The 22,604-nt window shown below is 43.4% G+C and overlaps 2 protein-coding genes across 2 annotated transcripts in view; both read left to right on the plus strand.

Annotated features, from left to right (window-relative positions):
• LOC115092432 (disintegrin and metalloproteinase domain-containing protein 26A-like) overlaps nucleotides 1-15,462 on the plus strand; it is a 125,151-nt gene extending 109,689 nt beyond the window's left edge. Inside the window, exon 4 of the mRNA XM_029603265.1 lies at nucleotides 15,411-15,462. Within this exon, the coding sequence (XP_029459125.1) occupies nucleotides 15,411-15,462 (52 nt within the window). The remainder of the gene's footprint in view (nucleotides 1-15,410) is intronic.
• Nucleotide 15,463: 1 nt separating this feature from the next.
• Nucleotides 15,464-22,604, plus strand: part of LOC115092433 (disintegrin and metalloproteinase domain-containing protein 1-like) — a 71,375-nt gene continuing 64,234 nt past the window's right edge. Inside the window, exon 1 of the mRNA XM_029603266.1 lies at nucleotides 15,464-15,593. Within this exon, the coding sequence (XP_029459126.1) occupies nucleotides 15,537-15,593 (57 nt within the window). The 5' untranslated portion in view covers nucleotides 15,464-15,536. The remainder of the gene's footprint in view (nucleotides 15,594-22,604) is intronic.

Raw genomic sequence — 22,604 nt, forward strand, 5'->3', positions numbered from 1 at the left:
GGCAACAAATTCCAGAGTTTAATTGTGTGTTTAGTAAAAAAGAACTTTCTCCGATTAGTTTTAAATGTGCCCCATGCTAACTTCATGGAGTGCCCCCTAGTCTTTCTACTATCCGAAAGAGTAAATAACCGATTCACATCTACCCGTTCTAGACCTCTCATGATTTTAAACACCTCTATCATATCCCCCCTCAGTTGTCTCTTCTCCAAGCTGAATAGTCCTAACCTCTTTAGTCTTTCCTCATAGGGGAGTTGTTCCATTCCCTTTATCATTCTGGTAGCCCTTCTCTGTACCTTCTCCATCGCAATTATATCTTTTTTGAGATGTGGTGACCAGAATTGTACACAGTATTCAAGGTGCGGTCTCACCATGGAGCGATACAGAGGCATTATGACATTTTCCGTTTTATTCATCATTCCTTTTCTAATAATTCCCAACATTCTGTTTGCTTTTTTGACTGCCGCAGCACACTGCACCGACGATTTCAATGTGTTATCCACTATGATACCTAGATCTCTTTCTTGGGTTGTAGCACCTAATATGGAACCCAACATTGTGTAATTATAGCATGGGTTATTTTTCCCTATATGCATCACCTTGCACTTATCCACATTAAATTTCATCTGCCATTTGGATGCCCAATTTTCCAGTCTCACAAGGTCTTCCTGCAATTTATCACAATCTGCTTGTGATTTAACTACTCTGAACAATTTTGTGTCATCTGCAAATTTGATTATCTCACTCGTCGTATTTCTTTCCAGATCATTTATAAATATATTGAACAGTAAGGGTCCCAATACAGATCCCTGAGGCACTCCACTGTCCACTCCCTTCCACTGAGAAAATTGCCCATTTAATCCTACTCTCTGTTTCCTGTCTTTTAGCCAGTTTGCAATCCATGAAAGGACATCGCCACCTATCCCATGACTTCTTACTTTTCCTAGAAGCCTCTCATGAAGAACTTTGTCAAACGCCTTCTGAAAATCCAAGTATACTATATCTACCGGTTGACCTTTATCCACATGTTTATTAACTCCTTCAAAAAAGTGAAGCAGATTTGTGAGGCAAGACTTGCCCTGGGTAAAGCCATGCTGACTTTGTTCCATTAAACCATGTCTTTCTATATGTTCTGTGATTTTGATGTTTAGAACACTTTCCACTATTTTTCCTGGCACTGAAGTCAGGCTAACCGGTCTGTAGTTTCCCGGATCGCCCCTGGAGCCCTTTTTAAATATTGGGGTTACATTTGCTATCCTCCAGTCTTCAGGTACAATGGATGATTTTAATGATAAGTTACAAATTTTTACTAATCGGTCTGAAATTTCATTTTTTAGTTCCTTCAGAACTCTGGGGTGTATACCATCCGGTCCAGGTGATTTACTACTCTTCAGTTTGTCAATCAGGCCTACCACATCTTCTAGGTTCACCGTGATTTGATTCAGTCCATCTGAATCATTACCCATGAAAACCTTCTCCATTACGGGTACCTCCCCAAAATCCTCTTCAGGAAACACCGAAGCAAAGAAATCATTTAATCTTTCCGCGATGGCCTTATCTTCTCTAAGTGCCCCTTTAACCCCTCGATCATCTAACGGTCCAACTGACTCCCTCACAGGCTTTCTGCTTCGGATATATTTAAAAAAGTTTTTTACTGTGAGTTTTTGCCTCTACAGCCAACTTCTTTTCAAATTCTCTCTTAGCCTGTCTTATCAATGTCTTACATTTAACTTGCCAATGTTTATGCTTATCCTATTTTCTTCTGTTGGATCCTTCTTCCAATTTTTGAATGAAGATCTTTTGGCTAAAATAGCTTCTTTCACCTCCCCTTTTAACCATGTCGGTAATCGTTTTGCCTTCTTTCCACCTTTTTTAATGTGTGGAATACATCTGGACTGTGCTTCTAGAATGGTATTTTTTAACAATGCCCACGCCTCTTGGACATTTTTTACTTTTGTAGCTGCTCCTTTCAGTTTTTTTTCTAACAATTTTTCTCATTTTATCAAAGTTTCCCTTTTGAAAGTTTAGCACGAGAGCCTTGGATTTGCACACTGTTCCTTTTCCAGTCATTAAATCAAATTTGATCATATTATGATCACTATTGCCAAGCGGCCCCACCACCGTTACCTCTCTCACCAAGTCCTGTGCTCCACTGAGAATTAGATCTAAAATTGCTCCCTCTCTCGTCGGTTCCTGAACCAATTGCTCCATAAATGTAAGACATTTATTCCATCCAGGAACGTTATCTCTCTAGCGTGACCCGATGATACATTTACCCAGTCTATATTGGGGTAATTGAAGTCTAACAAAATTATATCAAAAAGAGTCAACACAGTAACCCGATGGGAGAACTGTAACATATAAGGGAAACCGAATAGTGACGGTGTCAGCAAGCCTGACGTTGTGATTCAAACTTAGGAGTGTTTATCGTTTATCGTTTCAAAATGGACCTGGCGTCTCAGCCAGGTCCATTTTGGACCTGGCTGAGACGCCAGGCGACGTAGAAGAATGGCTGAGACGCCAGGTCCATTTTGAAACGATAAACACTCCTAAGTTGATGCTCGTCTATATGCCCCTGAGGAAGCTTTGTCAAGCGAAACATCGGCCGTGTTGGGCGTTTTTCCAAATATCAGTCTGAGAGAGTGCTAGTCACCTCTTATTCATACAATGACAACGGAGTGTAAAATATTACCTATGGAGTGAACAACACTATTAATAGAGTGGAAGCTCATGTTTTAAAGTTAAAGAAAAAGAAAAAAACAACAAAAAATCTTTTCAAATAAATAATTAAAAGAATTTTAAGTGACGGTGAATGATTAGAAGTCCGGTTGGATTTGGGTTTGAATCACAACGTCAGGCTTGCTGACACCGTCACTATAGGCTACAATCTAAATCACTATTCGGTTTCCCTTATATGTTACAGGTAATTGAAGTCTCCCATTATTACTGCACTACCAATTTGGTTAGCTTCCCTAATTTCTCTTAGCATTTCACTGTCCATCTCACCATCTTGACCAGGTGGACGGTAGTATACCCCTATCACTGTAGTCTTCCCTGACACACAAGGGATTTCTGCCCATAAAGATTCAATTTTGTATTTAGTCTCATGCAGGATGTTTATCCTGTTGGACTCTATGCCATCCCGGACATAAAGCGCCACACCTCCTCCCGACTTCTCCTCTCTGTCATTGTGATATAATTTGTACCCCGGTATAGCACTGTCCCATTGGTTATCCTCTTTCCACCATGTCTCTGAGATGCCAATTAAGTCTATGTCATCATTTACTGCTATACATTCTAATTCTCCCATCTTACTTCTTAGACTTCTGGCATTAGCATACAAACATTTTAAAGTTTGTTTTTTGTTTGTATTTTCATTCTGCTTTTTAATTGAAAGGGATAAGTTAGAATTTTTTAGGTCAGGTGAGTTTTTAGTTACAGGCACTTGGACTACTTTTCTAATTATTGGAACCTCACTGTTGGGATGCCCTAATTCTAATGCATCATTAGTATCCTTTAAAGATACCTCTCTCCGAACCATGCGCTGCTGAGCGACTGTCGGCTTTCCCCTTTGTTCTAGTTTAAAAGCTGCTCTATCTCCTTTTTAAAGGTTAGCGCCAGCAGTCTGGTTCCACCCTGGTTAAGGTGGAGCCCATCCCTTCGGAAGAGACTCCCCCTTCCCCAAAAGGTTCCCCAGTTCCTAACAAAACTGAATCCCTCTTCCTTGCACCATCGTCTCATCCACGCATTGAGACTCTGGAGCTCTGCCTGCCTCTGGTGACCTGCGCGTGGAACAGGGAGCATTTCAGAGAATGCTACCCTGGAGGTTCTGGATTTAATCTTTCTACCTAAGAGCCTAAATTCTACCTAAGAGCCTAAATTTGGCTTCCAGAACCTCCCTCCCACATTTTCCTATGTCGTTGGTGCCCACGTGTACCACGACAGCCGGCTCCTCCCCAGCACTGTCTAAAATCCTATCTAGGTGACGCATGAGGTCCGCCACCTTCGCACCAGGTAGGCATGTTACCAGGCGATCCTCACGCCCACCAGCCACCCAGCTATCTACATTCCTAATAATCGAATCACCAACTATGACGGCCGACCTAACCCTTCCCTCCTGGGCAGTAGGCCTTTGGGAGATATCCTCAGTGCGAAAGGACAATGCATCACCTAGAGAGCAGGTCCTTGCTACAGGATCCTTTCCTGCTACACCTGGTTGGTGTTCTCCCATTATGAGACCTTCTTCCTCCAAGGCAGCACCAGGGCTGCCAGTCTGAAGTTGGGACTTGACTACTATGTCCCTGAAGGTCTCATCTATATACCTCTCTGTCACAAGTTAAGTGTATAGACAATTACATAAAAACATATATTTCACTCACAGCATGTTCAGGTGTCAGGACATACACATAGCACAAAAGACAGAAGACAAACAGGGGCAGATTTTAAAAGCCCTGCTCGCGTAAATCCGCCCGGATTTACTCTAGCAGGGCCTTGCGCGCCGGCGCGCCTATTTTCCATAGGCCTGCCGGCGCGCGCAGAGCCCCAGGACTCGCGTAAGTCCCGGGGTTTTTCGAGGGGGGCGTGCCGGGGGTGTGTCGGGGGCGGGGCCGATCGGCGCGGCATTTTGGGGGCGGGACGCGGCGTTTCGGGAGCGGTCCCGGGGGCATGGTTTTGGGCCGGGGCGTGGCCCTCCGGAACCGCCCCTGGATTGCATCTCCGCGCGCCAGCAGCCCGCTGGCGTGCGTGGATTTACATCTCCCTCCGGGAGGCGTAAATCCAGGGATAAAGGTGTGGGGGGGGGGTTTAGATAGGGCCGGGGGGGTGGGTTAGGTAGAGGAAGGGAGGGGAAGGTGAGGGGAGGGCGAAAGGGAGTTCCCTCCGAGGCCGCTCCGATTTCGGAGCGGCCTCTGAGGGAACGGAGACAGGCTGCACGGCTCGGCGCGAGCCGGCTGCCCAAAATTGGCAGCCTTGCGTGCGTTTTCCGATCCAGGATTTTAGCAGATACGCGCGGCTACGCGCGTATCTACTAAAATCCAGCGTACTTTTGTTTGCGCTTGGTGTGCCAACAAAAGTACGCGAAGGCGCACTTTTTAAAAATCTACCCCACAATGAACACATATTTTTGAACTAAAAAAAGTAAACCAAAAAGTGGTTGGAAAATGTTTGGAAAAATGTTCTTTCCGCAAGGTGTATCAATTTTTCATTCATCAAGGCCTAAATGTGATATGTGTTCCTAATATAGTAAAATAGCATAAATTCAAATTAATCATGTGAAGGAAAAGTCAATTGCAGTACGCTGAACCACAAACAACAAGTATTTCAGACATTACATTAAACATATGTTACACAAGACTGACACATATTCATCCATCCTACAAATATTCATCTTTTTAACATCAAACAGACAACAGATAACACATAATTGGAGCTCAAAATTCATATCAAGATGTATCAGAAATAAAATTAGATCAAAGATCAAAAATCAAAAAGATGTGTGAAAAAAATATTTGAAAAATGTTAAAAAAAAAGTTTGGAAAATGTGAAAAAAAAATTTTGGATCGATCCAGTAGAAAACAAAAATCAGAATTCTGTTTAAAATGAAAAAGAAAATAAGCTGCAAAGTGTTCATCTTCACATCTCTCATGGCAGGAAGGCTGTTAATCTGGAAAATATTAAAATCTGGCACACAGGAAAAATTTAGAATTAATTCTACTATACAATTTAATAAAATCAATTTGGATTTGCAAGAAAAAAATCTTGGGGGAGGGGTTGCATTAAATGTAGCAACCCCTAACAGTGATTGCTTGTAAAAGAATAGGAATCATAACTTTTTTCAATGTCTCTCTGTACTATCAAAACAATCTCAATTCTCTGTCTTTTCTCTCATAATTACCATTCACAACTCTGTCTTATTCACATACGCACACCTTTTAAACAACTTCCAATAACGACGCTCTATTTAAACAAATTTCTTTAAAAAAAAAACCTTTTCAACTCCGCACTTCCTATACTGGCAAGACACAGATTTTTTATTCACTGTAAACAAAATTAAACTTTCTTGCTAAATTATGGCTAAATTATTCTCAATATCTTTAACTTCTTCAGGAATCTGTTTCTAAATTTAAAGGATTAATTCATTGAATCGAGTTCTCTCCTCTGTTTAAACCAAACGAAACCTAATTTTTTGCTTGAGAAACGCTGTTCTGCCCACACTAGCCCCCCCGCTCTCACTCTTTCTGTCTTGTTGTTAACTCTTAATTGCCTCCCGTAAGATGAAGGGAGAACCTTTGAAAAGAAAAAAAAACCTAATACTTAATACTGCTTGTAACTTTCAGTAACCTCAGCTTAGTATTAAAGAAGTTTGAAAGTAGCATTGAAGGTTGAGGGCAAAAGAGGTACACGTTGTCTGCGTGCATGCCTACGTTGCTATGGCTACAATCTCTCATGCTGTGCCGGTTTCTGTGTCAAGCAAGCATACTGTATCTAGGGCTAAAGGTTATTTGTACTAAGAATAAGGTCTGTAAAAACAAGAGCTTAAGAAATGCAAACTCTGTGTCTGTTCAGAATGAGATAAGCAAAATGCTGAGAATGTTTATGCAGATTCAGCGAAAAGTGCTAATGTAGGCCTTTCAGTGAGAAGTGCTGATGCAGGCCCTTCAGCCTCCGTGGTTTGCCAACAGAAGAGAAAAGGCCTGCATCTCTACACAACAGGCATGGACGTTGTTTAAAAATATACTCTTAGAAGCACAGTCCAGATGTATACCATGCATTAAGAAAGGTGACAGGAAGGCAAAACAATTACCAGCATGGTTAAAAGGTGAGGTGAAAGAGGCTATTTTAGCCAAAAGAACATCCTTCAAAAATTGGAAGAAAGATCAATCTGAAAAAAAAAATAGGAAAAAGTGTAAGCATTGTCAAGTTAAGTGTAAAACATTGATAAGGCAGGCTAAGAGAGAATTTGAAATGAAGTTGGCCATAGAGGCAAAAACGCATAATAAAAACCTTTGTAAATATATCCAAAGCAAGAAACCTGTGAGGGAGTTGGTTGAACCGTTAGATGACCAAGGAGTTAAAGGGGCTCTTAGGGAACATAAGGCCATTGCAGAAAGACTAAATTAATTATTTGCTTCTGTGTTTACTAATGAGGATATTGGGAAGATATCGGTTCCGGAGATGGTTTTCAAGGGTGAAAAGTCAGATGAACTGAACCAAATTACTATGAACGTGAAAGATGTAGTAGGCCAGATTGACAAACTAAAGAGTAGCAAATCACCTGGACTGGATGGTATGCACCCCAGGTTTCTCAAAAATGAAATTTCAGATCTATTAGTTTAAATTTGTAACCTATCATTAAAATCATCCATTGTACCTGAAGACTGGAGAGTAGCCAATGTAACCCCAATATTTAAAAAGGGCCCCAGGGGTGATTCAGGAAACTACAGACCAGGGAGCCTGACTTCAGTACCAAGGAAAATAGTGGAAACTATTCTAAAGATAAAAATCACCGAGCATATAGAAAGACATGGATTTACCCAAGGCAAGTCTTGCCTAACAAATCTGCTTCATTTTTTTGAAGGGGTTAATAAACATATGGCTAAAGGTGAACCAGAAGATGTGGTGTATTTGGATTTTCAGAAGGTGTTTGATAAAGTCCTTCATGAGAGGCTTCTAAGAAAACTAAAAAGTCTTCGGATAGGAGGCGGTAACCTTTCGTGGTTTACAAATTGCTTAAATGGTAGGATTAAATGGTAAATTTTCTCAGAGGAAAAGGTTAAACAGTGGAGTGCCTCAGGGATCTGTACTTGGACTGGCGCTTTTCAATATATTTATCAATGATCTGGAAAGGAATACGATGAGTGAGGTAATCAAATTTGCAGACGAAAAAAAATTATTCAGAGTAGTTAAATCACAAGTGGATTGTGATAAATTGCAGGAGGACCTTGCGAGACTGGAAGACTGGGCATCCAAATGGCAGATGAAATTTAATGTGGACAAGTGCAAGTTGATGCATATAGGGAGAAATAATCCATGCTGTAGTTACATGATGATAGGTTCCATGTTAGGAGCTACCACCCAGGTAAAGGACCTAGGCATCATAATGGATAATACATTGAAATCGTTGGCTCAGTGTGCTGCGGCAGTCTAAAAAGCAAACAGAATGTTAATAATTATTAGGAAGGGAATTGTGAATAAAATGGAAAATGTTATAATGCCTCTGTATCGCTCCATGGTGAGACCACACCTTGAGTACTGTGTACAGTTCTGGTCACCGCATCTCAAAATGTTTAAATAAATAAATAAGGGGCAGATCATAAAACCTGCGCACGGGCGTACATTTGTTCGCGCAACCTGGCGCAAACAAATCTACGCCCGATTTTATAACATGCGCGTGCAGCCGCACACATGTTATAAAATCCAGGGTTGGTGCGAGCAAGGGGGTGCACAATTGTGCAACTTGTGCGTGCCGAGCCGTGCAACCTTCCTCCATTCCCTCCGAGGCCTTTCTGAAATCGGAGAGGCCTCCCCCCACCTTCCCCTCCCTTCCCCTACCTAACCCGCCCCCCAGCCCTACCTAAACTCACCCCCTTACCTTTGTTCCAAAAGGGCAGGTGTAACTTGTGCGTGCCGGCCGGCTGTCGGCCTACCATGCCCTGGCACAGGCCGTTGTGTCGGAGCACTCAGCCCCGCCCCTGGACCGCCGCACGCCCCCGGCTACGCCCTGGGATCACGGCCCCACCCCCAGATCGACCCTTTTTCGAAGCCCCGGGACATACGCGCGTCCCGGGGCTTGCACGCACCACCAAGCCTATGCAAAATAGGCTCGGCGCGCACAGGGGTAGGTTTTCAGGGGTTACGCACATATCCCTTTGAAAATCTACCCCTAAATGCGTGCACATGTACACATGTTAATGGACACGATCGTGCATATTTTAAAGTTATCGCCATTTGCTATAATCTAGTTAATACTGTAATTTGAAGTATTTGTAGTCATTATAATAAAAAATTAGCCCATTTGGATTTTCAAGATTTAATTCGTTTCATTTTCAAGTCTGATTGGTTTACATTCAGGTATTTTTCTATCCCCAGAGGGCCTGCAATTTAAGTTTTGTACCTGAGGCAATGAAGGGTAAAGTGACTTGCCCAAGGTCACAAGGAGCAACAGCAGGACTCAAACCCTGGTCTCCTGGTTTATAACCCACTGCTCTAAACACTAGGCTATTCTTCTTCCCTTTTTAAATCACCCATTGCAGCTAATTACCTTTACAAAAGTGTTAACGTTGCCTCACTCATGCTCAACAGCTGTTTTCATCTCAGAGACTGCCGCCTCTGTTTCTCATTGACCCACAGTTTTTTCCACGTGTCAGCTTCTTCTCTACATGCCAGTCTTGCACCAGGATCTGCTGTACAGCAAATCATCCTGCATCATGTGGATGACCAAATATTAAACACTTCTGATGAGTCACGTGATGTGGTGATCGGGGCTGGTCGCAGCTAGCTCGGCTCCAGGTGGCAGGCCCGTGAATCTTTCAATATCTGCTACATCCGTCTCTATTTGGGATCTCTGATCGGCTCTAAGGCTTGGGCATATGAATATCGACCGATATATGCATAAATCGCCATCCACCATGCCGGCTAAAGTGGCCAAAAAGGACAAAGAAAAGCCGAAAACTGCCGAAGACAAAATGGCCGCCAACACGGACAAAGGGGGCTCTGGCGTAATGGAGGATGCTGCGTTAACAACATTATCTGCTGCAGTGACCACCACAGTTACAGCAGCTCTTTCGACAAAGCTGGATAAAATCTCTGAGCAACTAACCACCCTACAAGCGGCTTTTCTTGAGATACCCCCACGCATTGATACTTTGGAGCTTCGGATGTCCGCGGCGGAAGACGAAGCGTTGGCGACCGAGGGCAAACTACATAAGTTGGAACAACTTGTTAAAAGCCACGAAGATAAAATTGATGAGCTTGAAAACCGCTCACGGCGCAATAACCTGCGTTTTATTGGCATCCCGGAGTCAATCCTGGACAACGATCTGGCGGCTTTCTTAACGAAATGCATTCCGGAGACCCTCAATTCTTCAGACCTTGCTTCGTTGCAAATTGAGAGAGCACACCGGCTGGGCGCGCGCTCCTTGCAGCACACACGCCCTCGTGTCGTTATCGCTAAGATTCTGAATTATGCCGACAAGCAAAAGATCTGGCAAGCCTCGTGCAAAATCCAGGCGCTGAAATTTCAGAATGACTCGGTACGTATCTTTCAGGATTTTTCTGCCCGGCTGGCGGCCAAGCGTAAAGAGTTCAGTCCTCTCTGTACGAAGCTGGCGGAAAAGCAGATTAGATTCACTTTATAATACCCAGCGAAACTCCGCGTTTGGTTTAACGGCCAAAATCAGGTTTTTGAGGCCCTACCTGCTGCTCAAAAGTACGTACAGGAAATTCTTCCAACTGACCCGGAGTGAAATCGGCAATAGCGGCCTCCCACGATGGAAGCTTGTCAAATAAATATGTGCTCACGACAATATTCGTTTGAGGGAAGGTTTGTGATTTATTTACAGTTGATCAGTCACTTCACTACGGATCACACATGATGAACTGGGCAATAGTTACTGGACATTAGTTTTGATCGGGTCCTATACATGGGCCTGCCACCTGAACACTCACATTATGGCTCCTGCTCTCGACATGGAGAGCGTTCAGGGACTTGGTTGGATAGAGGGGGGAGTAGTAGATCTTGGGATGGGGATAAGGGGAAGAGGGGTGGGATTGCACCTTAAGAATTGGATTGGGACTTACTTTTTCTTTTATGTTCTGATTTTTTCTGTCAGCGCTGTGTACCATATGCTAGCTATTTCTCTTATACTTTTTCATCAGGAGTGGGATGCAATGTTATGTAGTACGCCGGGCTGTACGTATGCTTTCTTGACACTGTTCTGTTGGTTCATCTGGTCCGGACACAGGCAGTTGTCCCGCTGTTTCAGGTTCTTCCCTTTGGCAGGCTGCCCCAGAGCTATTATATCTGCCCCAAGTCACTGTCCTAAAGTACGGCACTCTTATGAGTCCTAAAGTTAACTATATGACTTGGAATGTGGCGGGGATGGGTTCGCCCATTAAAAGGGAAAAAGTTATGGCCCATTGTCACAAAACTAAAGGGGACATACTTTTCCTACAAGAAACGCATATGCTGGATGCTGAGCATTTGAAACTAAATAATAAAAAGGGTTTTAATCAAATCTTTTTTTCTTCTGGCACACACAAAAGAAATGGTGTGGCTATATTAATACACAAAGCTATATCTTTTCATGTTACATCTCAATGGAAGGATGACGAGGGGCGTGTTATTATTGTTCAAGGTAACCTTTTTGGTAAACCAATCATGCTGGCTTCGGTATATGGCCCTAACAAATACAGTCATTCCTTCTACACTACTTTAATAACTAAACTATCTGAATTTGGACCTCACTCTATGCTAGTTGCAGGTGACTTTAACTGTTTGATGGATCCTGAGCTGGACAGGAGCTCTTCTAGCCCTGTTTCTGCTTTGGGCCCTGAAAAAGGTATCTCTTTTTTATGTTCCACCCTGAATTTGGTAGATAGCTGGAGGGCCCTTCATCCTACAGACAGAGATTATACGCACTATGCTAGGGCTCACACCACTAAGTCCAGAATTGATTATATTTTGCTTTCTGAGTCACTTTTCTCAATGGTTGACAGTGCAGACATTGGTCAACTGGTGGTGTCTGATCACTGTCCCGTTATGTGTAAAGTGGGTTCAAACACCAATGTGCCCTCCCTTTTTCAATGGCGCATGCCTGAATGGCTCGCTACGGACAAAACATTTGCGACATTTTTGGAGGGGAAATGGTTGCAGTATGAGGAATTTAATCAGCTTCATAAGGATCAGCCCCCCCCTTTTTTGGGAGACGGCCAAAGCGGTCCTCTGTGGCGATATATTGCAGTATGTGATCCAATCTAAGCGTACGCAAAATAAGCAAATTTTAAAACTAGAATCGAAATTAGCATATTTTAAGAAGCAGTGGAACACTCAGAACACTGATTTATGGCGGGACAGGTTTCGGACAACCCAAAAAGTTCTTAACGATATTATCCACCAGAAAGCGACTGGCAACATGTTTGCTTTTAAGCACAGGCTGTTTCTACATGGCAATAAGCCTGGCCGGCTTCTGGCTCGCCAAACAGTCCTCTAAATATATCACGTCCATTAAACGATCTGATGGTACTCAAGCTGTAACTACATCTGAAATTGGCCAAACATTTCAAAAATTTTACACCTCCTTGTACGCAGCTGAAGAGCCACATCTCAGCAACCAGCTTGCATTTCTTGAAAATTTGTCTTTACCCCAAATCACTACCACACAACTGGAGCTGTTAAATCATCCTATTACCACTCTTGAGGTCACGAAAGTGATTGCTGATCTCAAACTTCATAAGTCACCAGGACCAGATGGCATAACCTCATTGTTGTACAAATCTCTGTCCACACATATTATGCCCTCTCTTACAGCACTTTTCAATCATATGATGTCTCATGAAACGTTGCCAGACACAATGAAAGTAGCAGCCATTACGATACTTCCCAAGCCGGGTCGAGACCCAACAGATGCTGGATCTTATAGACCCATATCTCTCCTTAACCAGGATGTAAAAATTTACGCGAAGATCCTTGCCAATAGATTAAAATATGTGTTACCTGACTTAATATCCTTAGAACAAACAGGCTATGTACATGGGCGGAGGCCAATTTCCAACATTAGACGGCTGATAGTTGATCTAGACAGTTGCCGTATGCAGGGTATACCAGATCCTTTATTGGTAAGCTTCGACGCTGAAAAAGCGTTCGATAGAGTAGCGTGGCCTTATCTATTCTCGGCCTTACAGCATTTTGGCTTCTCTGGCCCATTTTTGGCAGCTATCCGGAGTTTGTACAAAGATCCTAAGGCATTTATTTGCCTCAATAATTCAACTTCCTCTTTGTTTTCTTTGGGCAGAGGCACACGGCAGGGATGCCCCCTGTCGCCCCTTTTGTATATCCTGTCCTTGGAACCCTTAATACGTAAAATTAAGCTTTCTCATGACATTCCTGGGGTGTTTACAGGGAAATTTGAACAGAAAATGATGCTTTTCGCAGATGACATGCTGATGATTCTTTCACATGCCAAATCCTCCCTACCCATCCTATTGGATCTCATTCATACTTTTGGCTCCTTCTCTGGTTTAAAATTAAACCTTACTAAATCAGAAGCAATGGATATCAATGGTAATCTTAAGGCACAATGGAAAGATTTTCCTTTACTTTGGGCCACAGATACCATTAAATACCTAGGCATTAAAATTCATAGCAACCCTCAGAAGTGGTATTCATACAATATAACTAATCCAAACGTTCCGGGTGAAGGTGGAGAGTTGGAACGCGTTTCCTCTTTCTATCTCTGGCAGAATAGCTCTAGTTCAAATGATTTAAATTCCTAAGTTGCTGTATATGTTACAAATGCTCCCTGTGTTTTTGTCTGCTACGGATGTTAAAATGCTACAGAAAATATTTAGTAAGTTTTATTGGAATGCTAAACGAGCTAGGATGCAATATTCCAAGTTGATGGTTCCTAAAGTGGATGGAGGCTTGGGAGTGGCAAACATTTGTTTTTATAATCTTGCATGCCTAATGTCCATGTTTCGAGAATGGCTGGGCTATGGTGGCAACTCAATGATAGTCTCCTTGGAGAGGGAATTACTGCAACCCTTGAACCTGGCGTATTTGCTACATGCACCTGGCCATGTAATTCCTGCCTCTGTTAGCGGCAATTTATTAATCAAATCTTTCAGAAGCTGCTGGCGCTTTCTCAGACGACATTTAAAATTACCCTGGCGTGTTTCCTATTGCCTCCCTTTGATGGGGAATCCCGACTTTCCTGCGGGACAAGACAGTTTGCATTTCCGACATACTCTAGACCCTAATAGTGTGCTAACACTGAATCATTTTATTAATTTGCAAACTAATACAGTTTATTCTTTCCCATATTGTTGTCAACACTTGCATTTCCAAGCCTCTGACTACTTATGTTATATGCAAATTCGTAGTTATGTTAAGAATGTGCTTTCCATGACTTCTACAATCCTCACGAATGGACCTTTTCAAAGATTTCTTCATTTATGCTCGAAACAGCTGATTTCTATCTCAACTTTCTACAAATTCTTACATAATACTGCGAATTATGGACTACACGCTGTAGTGGCGTCCCACTGGTCATCTGTGTTGGGTCACACTATAACTGGATCAGCCATCCGGCGCAGCTGGCTTATTAACAAAGTGGTGGCACGCAGTGCTTATATGAGAGAACTGCACTTCCGGATCCTCCATGCTCTCATTATCTGGCCGAGAAAAGCGTTTCTGGCCGGGATCTCTACATCTCATGTTTGTCCTAAATGCCATCAACCCCATGCCTCATTATTACATTGTTTATGGGAGTGTGCTCCTATTCAACACTTTTGGACATCAATACTCCACTATATCACTAACTCATCTAGCAATCAGGTGGCATGGGAAGTGTCTTTTTGTATTTTGGGAATTGCTTCATCTCAGAAGCAAACACCTGGTTTGTCAGCCCAACTTTTACATAAAAGTCGTTTGATGGCATTACGGGTCATCTTACGTCATTGGATCTCTACTTCCCTGCCCACAGTGAAGGAATGGGTAGACACCATGTTGGATCTTTACCTTTTGGAGAAAAAATCTATCCCATTAGAGTCGATTAGGAAGCAACGGTTGCTTGAAACTATCTGGAAACCATTTTTGAAATCCATACCGATTACAGTGACCGACTGAATTGGGGAAAGAATAAATCGACGTCTTTTCTCTGTATCCGCCTCCCTGTACCACTCTGGTGTGCACACTCTGAAGATTAAGCTAGTTCACAATCCTATTAAATATCTACTATACATATCATAACAACCATATTTACTAAGACTTTCCATGATCTAAGGTGCTGGGTAAGGGTGGGCTAGGGTGGGTTAGGAGGGTAGGGTGAGATGGGGAGTTGGGGGATGGGATGGGTGAAAACTACGTGCCCGAGACTGTACCACGGCTATTATCTTGTTTCTCTGATTGCACATTGTTCAATTAGACTGTCTGTTGTTTTGTTATTCTGTCAGAATCCTGTTGCAATGTTTATTGATGTACTATGGTATTGTTCTCTATGGGCTGTGATTCAATAAACATATTACAAACAAAAAAACACTTCTGATTATCTAACCTAGTTCAGATCCCAAGAGGGCTGGATAATAGTTCAATGACTGTATTGTATAGTGCAGAATTTGCTTTTTAAAATGTACATTCTACTGTAAAAATTCATAATAGGCAATTTAAAAAGGATCTACCTCTCTTTTATTTTTTACAGAAATGTCATGTGTGGTCAAGGAAAGTGTGAGAATGTAACAAAATACGTTTAAAAGACAACCATACTGCTATAATTCAGTTTGCTGCTGGAAATACTTGGTGTTGGGGTCTGGATCACCATGACCACATGAAAACGCCTGATATTGGAATGAGAGCAGATGGTGCAAAATGTGGTGATAAGAAGGTAATCAGAGGGAAGTTAAATTTTACCCTTTATCATGTGATTTAAAAATATTAGACCCTCTCACCTAAATTGTGATAGCTTACCAGAAATCACTATCCATTCTTTCTATTTGCAGAACTCTCTGTATAGAGTCAGGTTAACTCAGGATTCGGCATCCAGGCATCCTTCCATTTCAGACGGACATACTTTAGATGAAAGAAACATTTGGAATCACGTTGATTGTGCATTCAAATAATAATCATATGGAAAGTAATGTTTGCATTTAGCAAATATGGGGCTGATATTCAAAGGAATTTATCTGGATAACTTTTGAGTTATCTAAATAAATGCATTCTTTTGAATCTTACCTGCACTTATCCATCTAAATTTTAGCCAGATAAGTCATTTTCTGGCTAAAAGTTTGACAGATAATATGGGGGCATTTGGGGAATGTTCCTGGGTGGAGCTGAGATAGCCAAATAACTTATTGTTAGCCAAATAAGTTATTTGGCTATGTCCAGATGTGAGCAGCAGGAGGTTTAAAGTTATCCAGGTACATGTCCCTGGATAACTTTAACTTAACTGGTGATATTCAAAGAATACTGCCGGTTAAGCAGTGGTTACCAAAATAACGAAAAGCTCTTTTTGGGGCCAATATAACCGGATCCTGTGCCCCCCCCCCCAAACATCCCTGAGCCCCCAAAATGATAAATAGGCCTGATAAGCCTTCTGACCCATCCCTACATCCCCAATGTCAAGATACTATTTTACGAGCTGCAGCTGGTTGAACTTGCCTTCTTCCCGCCCACCTCTGCCAAATATAATCTTACCATCCCCACACCCACCCAATTTCAAACATTTAATGCCATCAGGGAGCATGGATGTTGCTTCCAGTGCACAGCGCATCCTCAATTTTTCTGTGAACCACACTGGCTATGTAAATGATCTGAGTGGCAGTCAAAGCATTCTGACAGCTATGCTGATATCTTATGCAATCAGTATGGCCATTAGAGCAATGCAAGATAGGCCAGGAGCCAGATGCAAAATGTGAGCTCCTATCTGGCACTAAAGGTCTGAGGTTGGAGGAATGATGGAATGGTAAGATTGCACTTGATTGGGGTGGGAGAGGAGGAGGGAGGGTTAAAACTACTGCAGCCTGTTCAATTTTTTTAACTTGAGGAAGGGTATGGTAGGATTATCGGGTCTAAAAAACTGTAATTGTATTTATCATTTTGGTGGCTTTGGCTGGAGTAGGGGCTTGGGAATCTTTGGGGTGGGTGTCACAGGATTGGGCTGTGAGGCCCTTACAGGAGTTTTTTTTTAGGGGGTTAAATACTGCTTAATCAGCAATATTCTTGAATATTACTTGTTAAGTTAAAGTTATCCAGGTACACCTACCTAGTTAACTTTGCAACCTAGATATTAGAAGGACCATCTCTACACAACAAGAAACTGGAGGGAAGCTGAACAGAGGAAAATCCATTTACAGTAGATAATGTATGGGAAGAGCTAAAGAATCTGAAAGTGGACAAAGCCATGGGGCCTGATGGGATTCATCCAAGGATACTGAGGGAGCTCAGAGATGTGCTGGCGGGACCGCTGTGCGACCTGTTCAATAGATCCCTAGAAACGGGAGTGGTGCCGAGTGATTGGAGAAGAGCGGTGGTGGTCCCGCTTCACAAGAGTGGGAACAGAGAGGAGGCTGGTAACTACAGACCGGTTAGCCTCACTTCAGTGGTGGGAAAAGTAATGGAGTCACTGTTGAAAGAGAGAATAGTGAACTATCTACAGTCGGGAGAATTGATGGACCAGAGGCAGCATGGATTCACCAGAGGAAGATCCTGTCAGACAAATCTGATTGACTTTTTTGACTGGGTAACCAAGGAATTGGATAGAGGAAGAGCACTCGATATCATATACTTGGATTTCAGCAAAGCTTTTGATACGGTTCCGCACAGGAGACTGGTGAATAAAACGAGAAGCTTGGGAGTGAGTGCCGAGGTGGTGACCTGGATTGCAAATTGGTTGACGGACAGAAGACAATGTGTGATGGTAAATGGAACCTTCTCTGAAGAGAGAGCGGTTTTAAGTGATGTACCGCAAGGATCGGTGTTGGGACCGGTCCTGTTCAATATCTTTGTGAGCGACATTGCGGACGAGATAGAAGGTAAGGTTTGTCTTTTTGCGGATGACACTAAGATCTGCAACAGAGTGGACACGCCGGAAGGAGTGGAGAGAATGAGACGGGATCTAAGGAAACTGGAAGAGTGGTCGAAGATATGGCAGCTGAGATTCAATGCCAAGAAGTGCAAAGTCATGCATATGGGGAGTGGAAATCCGAATGAACTGTATTCGATGGGGGGGGAAAGGCTGATGTGCACGGAGCAGGAGAGGGACCTTGGGGTGATGGTGTCTAATGATCTGAAGTCGGCGAAACAATGCGACAAGGCGATAGCTACAGCCAGAAGAATGCTGGGCTGCATAGAGAGAGAAATATCGAGTAAGAAAAGGGAAGTGATTATTCCCTTGTACAGGTCCTTGGTGAGGCCTCACCTGGAGTACTGTGTTCAGTTCTGGAGACCGTACCTTCAAAAAGACAAAGACAAGATGGAGGCGGTACAGAGAAGGGCGACCAGGAAGGTGGAGGATCTTCATCGGATGACGTACGAGGAGAGATTGAAGAATCTAAATATGTACACCCTGGAGGAAAGGAGGAGCAGAGGTGATATGATACAGACTTTCAGATACTTGAAAGGTGTTAATAATCAAAAGACAACGTCAAACCTTTTCCGAAGGAAAAAAATCAGCAGAACCAGGGGTCACGATTTGAAGCTCCAGGGAGGAAGATTCAGAACCAATGTCAGGAAGTATTTCTTCACGGAGAGGGTGGTGGATGCCTGGAATGCCCTTCCGGAGGATGTGGTGAAGACCAGAACTGTGAAGGACTTCAAAGGGGCGTGGGATAAATACTGTGGATCCATAAAGTCAAGAGGCTGCCAATGAAGAGTGGGTGACTCGCCAGAATGATGGCTACTGCCTGGAGTCAATACCCTTATTAAATAAACATACACAGGCTTACTGTGACTCCAACATCGCTCTAAGCTTCAACAGCAAGAGGAAATGTGGAAAAAAGGATTCACACTCACAAAGAGGGGAGTAGCTGGCTTGTTACGGCGGTTACTACCCCAAATCAAATAAGCCTGATACTTCACTTTCAATGCATATACAGCATAGTTCTCTGATTCAACGGCAGGGGAGAAGAAAAACTGATACTTCACACATCCAGCAGAGCTCTCTGCTTCAACGGCAGGGGAGAAGAAAAGAGGGTTCGCACTCACAAAGCGGGGAGTAGCTGGCTTGTTACGGCGGTTACTACCCCAAACCAAATGTGGCCTGATACTTCACTTTCGATGCACATCCAGCATGGCTCTCTGCTTCAACGGCATGGGAGAAGACTTATACTTCACGCATATCCAGCATAGCTCCCTGCTTCAACGGCAGGGGAGAAGGAAAAACAACCAATAAGGGCTGTATAACATAGTCTGGGTAAAACAAATAAGCATGGGTGCAGCTTGCTTATTGCGGCGGCTTCTACCCCTAACTAATCAAGCTAGATATTTCACTTGGATACAGCTCCATCACTGCTCTCTACATTAAAGGTGGGGGTGGAAGGGAAATAGAACCAAGAGCTAAGAGAAACAGATAAGTATGAGAGAAAAAATGTGTGAAGCTTGCTGGGCAGACTAGATGGGCCATTTGGTCTTCTTCTGCCGTCATTTCTATGTTTCTATGTTTCTATGTTTCTATGTTACATTATGAGGGTAAGCTTGCCCTTATATCTTTATTTGGTGATATTCAGCGAGATGTTTATCCTGCTGAATATTTGGTTAACTTATCTGGCAAACTTTAGTTGAATAAGTTAGCCATTTGTGGCTTCTTTAAATATTGGCATCTATGTATTTTCACAAATTAATTCTGAAAATTTAAATTGGAAATTTGGTTAATTCAGTTGAAAAGAATATGGAATTTGGAAGTCTTATAGAATGAATAGAAGTTTTTTGGAGTCATGAGGATGCAGCTTGAAGATGAGAATATTTTTTTTGTCCAAACATTCTTTCTCATATCTAGAAAAAGTGCACAGTTGTGAACTTTTACATAGGCTGTGTTTTCAGAATTATCTGACAGTTTTACTCACTGAATGTTTTGTAAACAGCATGTTACTCCATTCGGAAAAAAATTTAAAAATTCATGAGGTCAATATTCAGCAAGCCAGTGATCAGGGAATTTACCTGGGTAATTTTACGTAGATATTAAGTGGCACTCAGTCAGAAATATCTGCTGCTAAATATACTCGGATATTTTTACCTGGATAAAATTATCCAGTTGTATTTAGGAGAACATTTTCCCCAACCATATTTAACTGACTAAGTTTATTTAGCTAGCTCTGAAATTTGGCACTATCTGGATAAATTTAACCATGCCCAGAAACCCTCCCCGTTCCCCCTCCCCCAGTCTATTGAGGAATAAGATGGCAGCTAGCCAAGGATATATATATTTTTTTTTTTTATTTATAGTATTTTTTTACAAACAAATACAAGGAAGATGGCAGCTAGCCAAGGATATTATCAAATGTTTGTTGGTATATTCTGGATTACATCTGGACAGAAAAAGCCCTAAACTTATATATCTGTTGTCATTTTGTAAAGACCAAGGCAAAATGTATATTTTCTATTTCCTGGTAAAGTCTTTGCAATGGGCTTTCTCACAGGACAAGCAGTATGGTAGTCCTCACATATGGGTGACATCACAGGATGGAGCCCAATCATGGAACACTTTTGTCAAAGTTTCCAGAACTTTGACTGGCCCTACTGGGCATGCCCAGCATGGCACTAACCCTGCAGCCAGCAGGGGCCCCCCTTCAGTCTTCTTTTTTCCGCGCAGCAGTAGCCTCGCAGTTAATGAACTCTGCAGAGAATCCTGACAGGAATTTTCCTCACGGAATTACTAAAAGTTAATTTGCCCCACAGGGGACCCGCCTTTATAATTTTTTCAGGCCGCGGTACTCTGGTAAGTTTTTACCCGTTTTCCATCGATTACCGTCGAGTTTGGCCCTCGCGGCCAACTAGCCGTTGACCATACCGCAGCTCAATTTTTGCCATGGCGTCAGGGTTCCATTGGTGTCTGGACTGTAATCGCACCATGTCCATCACAGACCCCCATAAAGTCTGTGCTATGTGTCTTGGACGAGAACACGATGTCTTGACCTGCACCAAATGTGCCCTAATGACACCAAAAGGTCGCAAGGCCAGAATGGAGAAGATGGAACTTCTCTTCGGTGCTCAAATCCTGACTCCATCCATTGCATCAACGTCGTCAGAACCTGGCTCCGTCGACTTCGCGCCAGCATCGACCACGGGCCGGTGACCATCCGGCATCGATGACTTCTTGGCCTTCGACACCCTCTACTCTCCCTCAGGACCGAGGGGATCATAGAGACAAACATCGCCATCGACATCGTAAGTCTCGGACCATCGAGGGAGCGAAATCATCGACCTCGCCATCGTCCAAGTCGCCGTCGAAGAAACCCCGTCCAGAAAAGGCACCGACCTTTTCGGCGACCGGGTCACCGAGGCAACCCTCACCCGACAGGGGATTGGGAGCCGTGACTCCCCCTTTAACAGTGGTCCCTCCAACTATGCCTCTGCCTCCTTCTTCTGTTCCAGAGCCGGGGTTGCTTGCTCCAGGTCTCCGAGAAGAATTGGACCGGATGGGTCAGGAGGCCATTGACAAGGCGATACAACGACTCCAGGTTCCTCTGGCACCGACACCGGTACCGATTGCGGAACTGTCCACCGATCCAATTCTGGCAGCATTGGCACCACTGCTCTCCAGGATGGAAGTGCTCATTGCCGCTTTTCCACCGATGGACCCCGGTTCTCCAATGGCTCCAGTGCCCTCCCCGCGTACACTGTCATCGGGAGGAGAAACACCGTTCCGCATCCCTCCATTGGGAGTTCTGCCTCAGCCATTGATGCCGATACGTCCCTTGCCACCGATCCAACCATCAGTGCCAATACGCCCGTCGGCGCCACTGAGCCATCCATCGATACCCTCGATGCCTGCACTGGTGCCTTCGATGCCTTCATCGGTGCCTCCAATTATTCCTTCGATTCCTTTGGAGCCTAGACCAGGACCCTCGGGTATCCCACCACTCCGTCCCCCTCTAGCTCCTAGAGGGACAGGTGCTGATCCCTATGATACCTAGACTGATGATTCCTCCCCAGACACCGATGATTTGCCTTTACCACCTTCACCCACTGAAAGTAGAAAGCGTTCTCCTCCAGAGGTCCTTTCCTTTATAAATTTTGTGAAGGAAATGTCTGAATCGGTTTCCTTCCAATTACAGACTGAACAGGATGATAGACATCAGATGATGGAGTTGCTTCAATTCCTGGATGCTCCCAAGGAAATAACCTCCATCCCTATCCACCAGGTTCTTCTGGATCTCCTCAAGAAGAACTGGGAACATCCTGGCTCCATTGCTCCAGTCCACAGAAAAACTGACAATACCTATTTGGTGCAGTCAGCTCCGGGTTTTCAGAAACCTCAATTGGATCACCAATCTGTAGTGGTAGAATCCACACAGAAAAGAGCAAAAAGATCAAAGTCTTACACTTCTTTTCCTCCTGGCAAGGAACAGAGGTTTCTAGATGCCATTGGTCGCCATGTCTTCCAAGGAACAATGCTCATCTCCCGCATTGCCACTTATCAGCTCTATATGACCCAATATAATAGGATCATTTTTAAGCAGATACAAGATTTCACAGACTCCCTGCCTCAGCAATTTCAAGAACAACTCCAAACCCTAGTGAACAAAGGGTTTGAGGCAGGCAAGCATGAGATCAGATCATCCTATGATATCTTTGATACTGCTACCAGAGTATCTGCAGCAGTTATTTTGGCAAGGAGATGGGCCTGGCTCAAGTCTTCCGACCTTCGCCCTGAGGTACAAGACAGGTTATCTGACCTACC

This window comes from Rhinatrema bivittatum, chromosome 5 (assembly GCF_901001135.1).
Source record: "Rhinatrema bivittatum chromosome 5, aRhiBiv1.1, whole genome shotgun sequence".
NCBI lineage: Eukaryota > Metazoa > Chordata > Amphibia > Gymnophiona > Rhinatrematidae > Rhinatrema > Rhinatrema bivittatum.